Here is a 13,209-nt window from a genome sequence, read left to right on the forward strand (position 1 = left end):
GGCGCGTGCCGGGGAGCCGTCGGGCACCGGATTCGATAGCCCTTGTGGGACTGGAATCGACGGCGCCGATGGAAGCAGCCGGAACAGGAGCTCAACCACGGCGCGTGCCTGGGAGCCGTCAGGCACCGGATTCTACGGCCCTTGCGGGACCGGGATCGACGGTGCCGACGTCATCGGTGCCGCAGCAGGTGTCGGTGCCGGGCGATCCGACTTAAACTAGCCCTCTGGCCACGGTGCCGTTGGCACGGAAGCAGCCGGAAAATTAGCTCGACCACGGCGCGTGCCGGGGAGCCGTCAGGCACCGGATACTACGGCCCTTTTGGGACCGGGATCGACGGTGCCGACGTCATCGGTGCCGCAGCAGGTGTCGGTGCCGGGCGATCCGACGTAGACGAGCTCTCTGGCTGCGGTGCCGTTGGCACGGAAGCAGCCGGAGCAATACGCTCAACCACGGCGCGTGCCGGGGAGCCGTCAGGCACCGGATCCTACGGCCCTTGTGGGACCGGGATCGACGGTGCCGACGCCATCGGTGCCGCAGCAGGTGTCGGTGCCGGGCGATCCGACGTAGACGAGCCCTCTGGCTGCGGTGCCGTTGGCACGGAAGCAGCCGGAGCAATACGCTCAACCACGGCGCGCGCCGGGGAGCCGTCAGGCACCGGATTCTACGGCCCGTGGGACCGGGATCGACGGTGCCGACGCCATCGGTGCCGCAGCAGGTGTCGGTGCCGGGCGATCCGACATAGACGAGCCCTCTGGCTGCGGTGCCGCTGGCACGGAAGCAGCAGGAGCAATACGCTCAACCACGGCGCGTGCCGGGGAGCCGTCAGGCACCGGATTCCACGGCCCTTGTGGGACCGGGATCGACGGTGACGACGTCATCGGTGCCGTAGCAGGCGTCAGCGCCGGGCGATCCGACTAGACGAGCTCTCTGGCTGCGGTGCCGCTGGCACGGAAGCAGCAGGAGCAATACGCTCAACCACGGCGTGTGCCGGGGAGCCGTCAGGCACCGGATTCTACGGCCCTTATGGGACCGGGATCGACGGTGACGACGTCATCGGTGCCGTAGTAGGTGTCGGCGCCGGGCGATCCGACTAGACGAGCTCTCTGGCTGCGGTGCCGCTGGCACGGAAGCAGCAGGAGCAATACGCTCAACCACGGCGCGTGCCGGGGAGCCGTCAGGCACCGGATTCTACGGCCCTCGTGGGACCGGGATCGACGGTGCCGACGTCGTCGGTGCCGGGCGAGCCATCTTAGACGAGCTGTCTAGCTGTGGTGCAGCTGGCACAGAAGCAGCAGGAGCAGTAAGCTCTACCACGGCGCGAGCCGGGGAGCTGCCAGTCACCGGATTCCCTGGTCCTGGGGGACTGGAATCGACGGAGCCGAAGTCATCGGTGCCTCTGCAGGCCGGATAACGCAACTGAGGCGAGCTCTCTGGCTGCGATGCAGGTGGCACGGAAGTAGCGGGAGCAGGGGGCTCAACCACGGCGCGTGCCGGGGAGCCGCCAGGCACCAGCAGGAATCGTAGACTCTCTCGACCTCGGAAGAAGGGAACGGTGCCGAGTCGACATCGGTGCCGGCGACGGTCGGTGCCGAAAGGCCTTGGTGGTACCGGCGGGGTCCGGTGCCGAGGAGGCGCTTCTGCCCGCCGCTTGAACATCGCTCCGCGCCCAAGGTGGAGGGGCAAGTGAAAGTCCCGCACCTTTTTGTTCTCGGCTTAAAAGCCTTGCAAATGGGGCACTTATCTGTCAAGTGTGATTCCCTGAGGCACTTCAAACAGGAGTCATGTAGGTCTCTCTTCGGCCGCGGCTTCTGGCAAGCCGGGCCCCTTTTGAAAACCCGGTGAGCCATTCATGGCTCCGGCACTGGGCTCATGGAAGGGGCTACTTCCTGAACCCCGCTAACTAAACTAACCATGTTAGCAAAGAAACACGTATAACCATACAAATATATATATAAAAGTGTTATAACTGCATAATTATATACGAGAAAACGAGTAGCTAGGGAAGTGGAGGTCAGCTAAGCCGCGCTCCACTGTTCCAACGACCGACACGGGCGGTAAGAAGGAACTGAGGAGCGGGTGGGCCGGCAGGAGTATATATGGAGCGCCATGGTGGCGCCACTCTAGGGGGCGACCTGCCGGCCCACTGAGTTGCTAGGGTAAAAGTTTTCCGACGAATGTGCACGCGCGGCGCGTACACCTAACTGGAATGGATATGAGCAATCACTCGAAGAAGAAAGATGTCTTCTGACATAGGAGAGGCAAGGAGCCCCCATACTGAAGGAGGTGTCAATAAAGCAATGGATTCATGAATCATAGGAGAGTCTGGGACAAAGAGGCAAGACAAATCCTTTCCTTACTCATAAGCTCATGGAGTTGTCAGTACCAGAAATGTTGCTGCTGTAACAGTGTTCATTGGTACTGGGCTAAATGGTCATCCTGCAGACAGTACCAGAGTCAAGGGTACTGTACTCACATCCTCCTACTGCAGTACTGGGGAGACATGGGCTGATGGTCCAGCTCTATCTGGAGTACCTGCTGAATCCTGCTAGTGTCCTAAGTGGTTTTTCAAAGAAGTTTTCTTCGACTTTAAGTCACCTTGGTTTGTCTTGTGTGTCATTTTCTGGGGAGGCCCTGGAGAACATCGACCTCTCTTTCTCCAAGGAGAAGAGGCCAAGTCCAGCGGTCTGTCTGAGACAGCCGCAGCTACATTTGCAGTCTGTGCATAGGAAGCAGGGTGATCGCTAGACAGGCCCAGAGCCAAGCAAGTCTCATCGCCTGCATCATGAGGTGGTGTTCGAGGTGTAGGTCTCCTGAAATCTGCATTCTTTTTCTGAACGAGTGGCAGATATTGGACCTCTCTTTAATGTACCCTTCACTGAGGTACAAAAGGTAGCGAGGCACACAGGTCACTATTTGGAAAAGACACTTCGTACAACAGGCAGTGCTTAAAGCCTCTTGAGTGCTGCATACCGAAGATGTTTAGCACTGAAAACTAACTACTGTATTAAAACACATTAAAATATAAATGAAAACTTAATAGGTGCTAACTGTTTACAGATAAGGAAAAAATTAAACTAGCTATCTCCACAGAGGAAAAACTGTGAGGTAAATCACATGGAGAGCTCTGACTCAGGCCATGGGCAGTGAGAAGAAACCAAGGTGGTTTGGGCAGCACCACCCTCATATAGCTTTGGGGGGAGCCACAAGGAAATAGTGCATGGACTGCTGCAAAAGGTACTGCTTCAGAAAACTCACCGGCTCCAATATGGTGAGCATGTGCACATCTGAGTGGAATACTGTCATAAAGAGATAGTTAAGGGTTAATGTCTCTTTTACCTGTAAAGGGTTACAAGCAGTGAACCTGGACCATCTCACCAGAGGACCAATCAGAAGACAAGATACTTTCAAATCTCGGTGGAGGGAAGTCTTTGTTTTGTGTTATTTGTTTGTCTGTTGTTCTCTCTGGATTCTGAGAGTAACCAGACATACCTACAAGCTCTCTAATTTTCTATTCAAATAGTGAGTATAAGTACAAAGGCAGTTCAGGCTTTTTGATTGTTTTCTTTATTTGCAAATGTGTATTTTGCTGGAATGCTTTTAATGTGTATTGGTGCTAGGGGGAAGGCTCCTCTCTAGTGTCTATAAGCTGAAAGACCCTGTAACATTTACCATCTAAATTACGGAGACAACTTTTACTTTTTTTCTTTCTTTTTATTAAAAGTTTTCTTTCTAAGACCTGATTGATTTTTCCCCCTTGTTGAGGCTCAAGGGAATTGAGTCTGTACTCACCAGGGAATTGGTGGGAGACAGGGAGAGAGAAGGGAGGGGGGAAGGTGGAATCCCTTTGTTTTAGATTCACAGAGCTTGAATCTGTATTACCTCTTGGGGAGGGAGAAAGAGGAGGGGGCAAGGTGCACTCCTCTCTGTTTTTAGATTCAAGGAGTTTGAATCACAGTGATCTTCCAGGGTAACCCAGGGAGGGAAAGCCTGGGAGAGGCAACGGTGGGGGAAAGGGTTTACTTTCCTTGTATAAAATCCAGGGGGTCTGGGTCTTGGGGTCGTCTGAGAAGGTTTTGGGGGGGACCAGAGTTTACCAGGCACTGCAAGTCCTGGGTGGTGGCAGCACTACAAGATCTAAGCTGGTAATTAAGTTTAGGGGGATTCATGCTGGTACCCCATCTTTTGGACGCTAAGGGTCAGAGTGGGGGGATTTATACCATGACAAATACGTGTGTGAACCTTTTCTTTCTTAGAGTGCCTCTGTGTATTCCTACTCACGGGCGGTTGTGAGAAGTATAGCCCAGGTGGAACATGGGCTGAGTTCTCAACTGAATAAAGACTGTAGCACCATTTCAGAAATCTAGCACTGAAGTGAAATGCTAAGTTTAAACAACTGCATCTCCTTATGTAATATCAGGCATCAAAAGTTCAGTACCATGATGGGGCTCCCGCAACCTTAAAGGACACAGTTTACTGAAGTTTCTGGAAGCTCAAGGCCCAGGGGCTCCATTCCCATTAGGATGGCAATGTTGAGAGGCTCTCCAAAAAGAATTATTCTTATTTATAGGGGAAAAAATGGTATCATTATGGCTGTTAATGAGATTTTGGGAAGGACAGATCCCCTCTCTTTCAACAAAAATTTAGTAAATCAGGTAAAATTGGTGAATTAGGGCAGTGGAGGCACAATGTTATTTATATTAGTTAATTTACAAGAGTAAAAGGTGGTGTTTAATGATGGTTTAAAAAAAAGGAACCAGCTACTAAAAGTGAAATAAAGTTTTTATGATTGCATGCATTAGCCAAGTTCTTCGCCAACACAAACTGCTGGTATTAATAAAATGTTCCCTCTGCTCAACTGGAAGCGTGCCTCACAGCCAAGTCTAGAGAGTCTGCTTGTCCTGCCATGGAAAAGATTGATATAGAAGGTTAAAACAGGCTCCTTTTTACGGGAGTATGACAGATGATTCATAGTCTAGTTTCACAGAGGAAAAATTTTCCTTGCTGTCTCAGCATAGATACTTTCTTCTTGTTTTATTCCCTTTTTTCTCTTTCAAGTCCTCTCAGAAAAACATGAAGAAACTGGATAAAATTCTCTACATAAAAGAACCAAACTTTTTAATATAAATCAGAATGTAATTAAAAATAACTGAAAAAATAATGAAAATAAAATAATAACCCCCTGCACGTTGCTCACTCTTTATTTTCAGGGATTTTAGACGTATTTTACATTTTGCTCTTGATTCCAACTGATACCTCTAGCCCTCCAGTCCCAGTAAACTAAATTCTTATTATTTGGTGGATACCATCAAATGATCTCTTCTGTTACTCTGGGGATTCACATAATGTCTAGCATTCCTAACAAAATGCCCACGCGAATCACAGGATCAGTATTTTATACTTTTTTTACCCCTCATCTCCTGGAGCTCCTGCTCTTGGGTGTAATAATCCTAATAAAGCTGCAGATACTACTCAAACATGTATGCTCATATTCAGGGCCAGTTCCAGCTTTTTTGCCACCCCAAGCAGTGAAGAAAAAAAAAAAGAGAGAAAAAAAGAAAAGAAAAACCCAATTGAGCTGCTGCTGAAGTGCCGCCGAAGAGGAAGAGAGGGACTGAAGGACCCATCCCTGAATTGCCACCGCAGATCCGGATGTGCCACCCCTTTCTATTGGCCACCCCAGCAACCTGCTTCCTTTGATGGTGCCTGGAGCCAGCCCTGCTCATATTACTTCCAATATTTGTATTCCTGGATTTAAGACCATTAAGAAAATATTATGGAAATACCTTTTTCTGATTAAAAAAGATTCAGGGATGAAAATATACAAACTTCCATTTTATTCCTGGTGAATCTCAGGATCAGTTACGGTAATAGCCCTTATCCTTTTTCAGCTACATGATGTTAAATACTTAATCAGAAAGCAAGAAGATCAATTGATCTTAGATGACTTAAATGTATTAATTAAACTCAAACACTGAAACTGGTAACATTTGACAGTTCTTTATTGTTATAGGATGTTGGTAGCTGCCAGCAAATATGCCTTTGATCTATGGGTAACTACAGACCTCAGAGGAGGTGACGGGAGTACCAGACACCTTTCATTCAGCCTAAAGAAGGGAACAATTAAATACTTCTTTATTGATAGCTGATATAATGGAATCTATCACCCTAGTCACGGACCAGCAAGTCCAGGCTGGAGGAGAAACTGAACCACAGGAGCCAGGGGGTTTCCATGGCACTGATAGCAAACACAGGGACTGGCTGGATTGCATCTCTGTGCATAAGAATCAGGAAGTAACCTGGAAAGCCAGGAGAAAGCCCAAGAAGCACTGGTAGTATGGCCCTTGGAGGAAGCCAAGAGAAAAAGCTGTTCTTATCTCTAGGTTGATGCTTTGATGCTTCTTTGATCGTGAACAAGTCCCCTTGTTATGGTGAGCTACCAATCTGAACAGACTGATGTCCATGATCAAGAGAATGGGCTCTGACTGTGAAGAAAAGGTCTTAACAAAACGCGTATTTCCTTTGCACTTCTTGTTAGGTATGAGTCCAGGCTTATAGGAAAAGTCTTAGAAGCTATCTCATGGGCATTTTTGTCTACAAAGTGATCTCTATACAAGGCATAGGAGCTGGAGTTAAAGGTAGATAGATAACCCTGTGAAGATCAGTGCCTGAATCTCGTTGACTCTATCCTATGTTGGGTAAACACTGGCTGTCTTTGAGCCAGATCCTGGACTCCTGTTTTGCTTGTTAATTCCTCCGTGTTGTGGTATGGATTACAATACCCTCTTCCATTGCATGATCACATAATATTATGCAAACAAATTATAATATATGATTTATTTCTCCAAAATCTTTATTGACTTTGACCTTTTATATTCTCTTTTCTCAAATGTTGTTAAACTAGCTAGCTAGCTATATATTCAATAAGACTGTTGCCAGAAACAAGTCTATTTCTGGATAGTATTTTATATTCAGAAAGAAAAAAAGAACACACCTTAAACCTTACCTGCAACAAATAACAGCTTTACATGACAAAGCCAAATCAAGGAAATACTGTCTTACTCCAAATGTTAAGGCATACTTCAGTGTTTTACCATCAATTATAAGAGCAAAGTCATTTTCCTTCCTCAAAGCATCACCAAGAGTACTGCAATGACGACTTAGGGTCTCTCTTGTTCCCTGTTACACAACAAAATATATATGTTAATTATCTTTATTTCTGTTTGTTGCTACATTCAAAATAAGTTGTACTTTTTAATGCAGTAGTAAAGAGCAATTGATACTATAATTAATCTGTTGTCCGGCTATACCAAAAGGAGGACAGGAGATACTTGATATGGATTTAATCAGTCCGCAACTTTATTATTAGATGTCTGGGACTGCCCGGCAGGTAAAAGCATATAGTGCAGGCAACTCCATGTTTATTCAAATAACTACCCAGGGCTTCCACCAGTGCCCATTCATTTTCCATCCAGGTCCCCAAGCCAAGCCATGGCTTGGACCTTAACACCCATCCCCATTCATAGGAGGGTTAAGATGGGCTATAGAAGTGGGGGTTGGCTCCTTGCTGTACCAATCACAGAACCCCTGAACCTCCTCCGTTCTGTTCCTTTAACCAGCACCTCCTTTTTAAGTCCTTTACAAGGTCATTTATCTAGTCACTGGATGTCTTCCTTATGGAGTACCTGCATTGGATATCCACCCCACACTTACAAAATAAGTTGAGACATATAGCCTACCACCTTTTCTCCTGACCATAATGGGTCCTCCCTGACACCTGCTGTATGGAAGGTGAAAAAACCTCACTCCACCAAAGCCAATATGGGAAAAGGAGAAAAATTTCTTCCTACCCTCCCTAAAAAGGAGTGACTAGTGAAATGCTCACAACAGTCCTAACCCAACCTGATATTCGCACCTCTACAGGAGGGAGGGTGGGTGTCGCCTTGCCTGCTGCATGGAGAAAGGCTTCCACCACCCAGGGCTGGCACCTTTAAAGCCTTAGATTTCCCAGAGGTGAGTCAGTGCCGCAAAGTTGACCACCACTCACCTTTATGCATCAGTTTCTGACCTCCTTCCCTTCCACTCTGCCATAAAGCACTACTGCCTTCCCTTGGCAAACCTGGACAATGTTCCCCCGCTTCAGGTGCGGTGCGGTCATTAGATTAGCTATCTACATTTATTTTTGCAGTTTTTGGAAAAAATTGTGATTATTACATCAAAAATATCTTGGGAAAATATGCAGTGCCTTCAAATATTTTAGATATTTTTTTAGGAACAAATATATAAATTACAGTGATAGCCAATAGTGACTAAAGCTGTGAAACCGTTTTCAGTATAACCTCATATTTACATGGTCATAACTTGCCAAAACATTCAATTTCTGGGCTAAATACTTCTTTATTTCATTCTTGGTTCTCGCCTGTATATATTAAAATATTAAAAGGAAAATCTAAGCAAAATGTCTTAGTAGTTTGAATTACTGGATAGTGAAAAAAACCTACTTTTCCCTCATTGTAGAAAAATTTGAACTATACATTATTTAAACAACCCACAGCAAAAATAACTTAAATTTTAAATGGATATATAATTCTTAGTAAGGAAAACATGTGTTGCTACATTTGGGGTGGGGAAAAATATAAGTTACAAATAATCATTTCTGGGTATGCTTAGATATGAGCAGATCTTCATGAAGCTCCAGCCCCTTTGTGACATTAATGCATTTTTCTTTGCCCATCTTGGCAGGACCAATGGCTGCTGCTTTCAAGCTGCATACTGAAATATTCTTCAGATTCAAAGCTTTCATTAAAACAAAAACAAACAAACCCTCTCTCTCTCTATGTTGCAAAGATGCAGCTATCCAAACATAAAACATGGAACTATTGCCCCATTAATCTAGATTTACATATAACTGATGCCATCCAAACAGCGGAAGTAAAGACTAACCCTTCCCCAACGTTGTTCACCTATGAAAGGGACTATTTAAATAATGAAATATTAAGCACATGCGATTATTTTCTTTTGCTGAAAAACCCATGATACACAAAAACTACACATATGCAATATTAAGGACGTGTAGTTAAAAAAATCTTAATATTTTAGGAAATAAAAAATTAAGGTTTCAAAAGCAATGTTAATTCTGCTGCAATGCTGTCATAAACAGATAGTTAAGGGTTAATGCCTCTTTTACCTGTAAAGGGTTAAGAAATTCACCTAACCTAGCTGACACCTGACCAGAGGAACCAATGGGGGGACATGATGTTTCAAAAGGAAGGAGAGAAGCTCCCTTTGTCTTGGTCAGTTTCAGTTTTGGCCAGAGAGGAAAAGATCAAGGAATCAGCCTCTTATCAGAGTAGTGAGTATCAAGGAAGGAAATAAATAGGTTTATGTTTATTTTCTTTTTGTAACTTGTCTTGGCATTAGGGACATAATCAAATTGGGTATTCTTGTGTGTACTAAGGTTTTGGCCTAGGGGAACATCCTGTGTTTTGAATCTGTTGTCTGTGAGATCAGCTTGTATGCTATCTCCCAGAGGTTTTTTTCTTTTACCTTTCTTTTCTTTAATTAAAAACCTTCTTTTTAAGAACCTGATTGATTTCTCCTTGGTTGTTAGATCCAAGGGGATTGGATCTGGACTCACCAGAGATTGGGGGGAGAAAAGGGGGAATGAGCAATTCTTCCTTGTTTTAAGATCCAAGGGGTTTGGATCGGTGTTCACCAGGGAATTGGTGGAGGAATCTCTCAAGGATAACCAGGGAGGGGAAGGTTTTGGGGGGGGGAAGACAGATTTTTCCAAATGACTCAAATATTTGGATGGTGGCAGCATATTGATCTAAGCTGGTAATTAAGCTTAGGGGTTCACGTGCAGGTCCCCAAATCTATACTCTAAGGTTCAGAGTGGGGGTAGAACCTATGACAAATGCAAACATATAATATATTCTATTTCTGCTTTCCAGTTAAAAGTATAGCTTAATATAATGCTATTTATAATGTAAATGGATGTGCAATACAACAAATTAAGGTTCTAACAATAATGCTTATTTTGTATTTCCTTACTTTTTATTATTTTACTTGTGCAACATTAATGTTGCATGAACACTGTATTCATCTTATGCATGAAACAAGACTGGATGTAGAGATACAGTATTTGCAATAGAATAAAACCATTAGCAGTATTCCTTTCCTTTGTTTCAACTATGGACCTTTTCAGGACTCTTGGGCCTCAAGATGCCTACTTCCACATCTTGATCAGGCAAAATGACAACTATCAATACAAGATACTATCATTTGGGCTGTCAGCAGTCACCAAAGTGTTCACCAATTAAACAGGCTGTGGTTGTAACTCAATTGTGTCATAAAATCCTGAAGGTGAACCTATATCTGAATTCCTGGCTCATGAGAGCTCAATCCTATAGTGAAGTAGCTGAAACCCTGTGGGAGGGCTTGCTTCTTCTCCACATCTCCCAGTCTGTGAGTAAACAAATCAAAAATACATGCTGGTCTCAACTCAGATTCTAACCTTTGAAGGGCCCTGCCAATATTTCACCAAGACTCCTGCATGTTTATCTCAAGATGGTTCCAAAATCCCATCCAGTGAACCTAGCTAGGTCCAGGCTTGAAGGCCCAGTGACATGTTGTTTGCATTAGTCTTGATGGTTGCCTGCACTTTTGTCACTCATCCCCTTTGCAAGGTTACAGATGTAGCTATTGCAAACCTGGTTGAATCTGTTGTACAAACCAAGTATTTTATAGTTTGGATATGACATAGTTTCTTCTTAAGAAGGTCTAAGACTCTAGTGAGGCAAGACAGCTAGAGTATGTCTTCAAGAAGTTATCCTTCCCTCAGCCTACTCTTCAAATAATGATAGATAAAGATGTTTCCACTCTGGGTTTAGGAGCATACTAAGTATTTTTCACTGTTGAGGTATTTGAAGACTGCAGGAGTCAAGACTAAATAAATTTGCTAGAGCCAAGGGCTATCAGGCTGCCTTTCAAATCCTTTCTCCCATAGATCAGAGGAGATCTTCTAAAGATTTTCACTGATATTATAGTCTCAATGTAGTTTCTGGATAGGGAGGATCTCAGCCAACTTGTGTTATATCAAGAGGTTATCGATTTGTGTGAATGATGCATCTAGAATGAAGTGACCTTTATTTATAGCTGCATGGTGCATGTTTAAAAAAAGATACCATTGCCAACAATCTGAGTTGAATGTTGGCGTTGGAGTGGTTCACATAAGTGGTCACTCAAACCCTCCGTGGTTTGTAAGATATTTGTAAGGGGTGTGCTCATGCTGAAGACCCAGGTCAATTCACTTGTATATTAGCATAGATCAAAGTAATTGTTAAATGTATAAGAGTGTTTGGTGTTTAAACTTCATGAAAATGAATGGAACATTACATGCATTGTTTTTACTTATGCGTATCCTGTTATAATGGAGTAGCAAATATTTACGTTGTGCATACCCCTGTAACTAAATAACCCATCAAACAATGAAGAAGCCTTGTGGAATGCAAATGAAGAACTTTAACAGGAAAGTGCTAATTTCAAAGCAAGTGATCATTGTGTGGTCAAAGACTATACAAAATTCCTCATGCTCGGTCATCAAAGGAAAGACCCACATGGGTAGTGACCCTGTCAGCTTGTTTTCTGTGAGAAGAAGTTATAAGTATGGATTCAGGGAAAGATCCTTCATCTCTGGACTGTTTGGATTCTAACAGGGTGGAACAACTGAATGGAAAGACAGAGATCTCCAGAGTTATTCTGGGTAGCCCTGAGAGACTTTTGGGAAACTGGCAGTTTATTACATCACTGCCATCATTTGGAATTTTAGACTGTGGCTCACCTGTACATATATTTTGCCTGCTTCAACCTCTCAATAACTCTCACTCCTTTTCTTAGGTAATAAACCTTGAGTTAGTTTACTATAGAATTGGCTACAAGTGAGGTCTTTTGTGTAAGATCTAGAGCAGCAATTGATTTGGGGTAAGTGATTGGTCTCTTGGGACTGAGAGCAACCTGATGTAGTGTGATTTTTGGCTTAAGTGACCTATTATCACAAAGACCTAGGTATAGTCTGGGTAATAAGACAGACTGGAGAGTTTGACTGGACTGTCTGAGACTCCATGGTAAGACTGGCATAGTGATCCAGGAGTTCACATTTGTTACTGGGTTGGTGAAATCTAATTATAGAACACACCATCAGTATGGGGTGTCTGCCCTGTTTTCTGACAGTCTGTCCTGAAGTGGGCACACATGATCATGAACCACTCCAGACAGTGAGACAAGGCATCAGCATGAGCTTGTCTGCTATAAATCAGAAGAGCGTCTGATGTTGTGAGGGACAGCAGGCAAGACTTAACTCACTCGTGTGTATCTAATGTCTTTCTACTACACTGAGAGAAAGGGCTTATTTAAACCTTTCTTTAATTTCTTCTCAGTGCATCAGGCTCTTAATTCTCTTCATACATCAGCAGGGTTGCTAGGCTTTAGGGCAGAATGCCCTGTCCTTGTCCCAGGACATCAAAGCAGTCACGTTGCAATCCAGAAAGTCTTAATTATGCTACCAAATTTAAAAAATTTAGAAACCTTTCAGGATAGGTAAATCTACATACCAGGAATGATAAAAGAGCTGTTAGCTACTACTTATATCTAAGCTGTTTAGAAAAAAATCTAATGGACTATTTAGGGTCTTTGGAGACTAAGTGGATAATATTATGCATTTGGTCACATTATGAAGTATTTGATATTCCCGTGCCTGATCACCACCACAGGTCAGTTACTTAAGGGGACACAATTTTTTATTACATGTATTTATGATAAGACCGTATCTGAAATCTTTAGGGCTGCTATGAAGAGTTTGGTTCACAGCCTCACAAATCCCTATTCTCTGAACACAGCATCAACAGCAGATGTTTCTTTTCGGAGGGCAGTACTTCTATCGCTGTTTTAAATAGCAAGAATTCTCAGTCCACTTCTTCAGGAAGGTTACTGAGATCTAATTTCCTACAGTGGGGCTCTATGAAAGCAATATTATGAAAAAAATGCAGATTAAATATTTATAGTAACTCTTGTTCTTTGTGTGGCCTTCAGAAAGCCAGAATTATCCTCTCTTTTTCCTGTTTTATGCTTGAAAGCCCAGCTAAAAAGAAGGCGTTTGGAGGTCAACAGGAACAGAGAAACTTATTTATACCTTTGCTGTACAGAAAGTTTGG

General features: G+C 44.1%; 1 protein-coding gene across 5 annotated transcripts in view; it reads right to left on the reverse strand.

Moving 5' to 3' along the window:
• Nucleotides 1–13,209, reverse strand: part of ATP8A1 (ATPase phospholipid transporting 8A1) — a 254,637-nt gene that overhangs the window by 83,251 nt on the left and 158,177 nt on the right. For all 5 annotated transcript variants that reach the window (XM_030563157.1, XM_030563155.1, XM_030563159.1 and 2 more), the window contains one exon: nt 7,005–7,177. In XM_030563157.1, the coding sequence (XP_030419017.1) occupies nt 7,005–7,177 (173 nt within the window). The remainder of the gene's footprint in view (nt 1–7,004; nt 7,178–13,209) is intronic.

Source organism: Gopherus evgoodei, chromosome 5 (assembly GCF_007399415.2).
Source record: "Gopherus evgoodei ecotype Sinaloan lineage chromosome 5, rGopEvg1_v1.p, whole genome shotgun sequence".
Lineage (NCBI taxonomy): Eukaryota > Metazoa > Chordata > Testudines > Testudinidae > Gopherus > Gopherus evgoodei.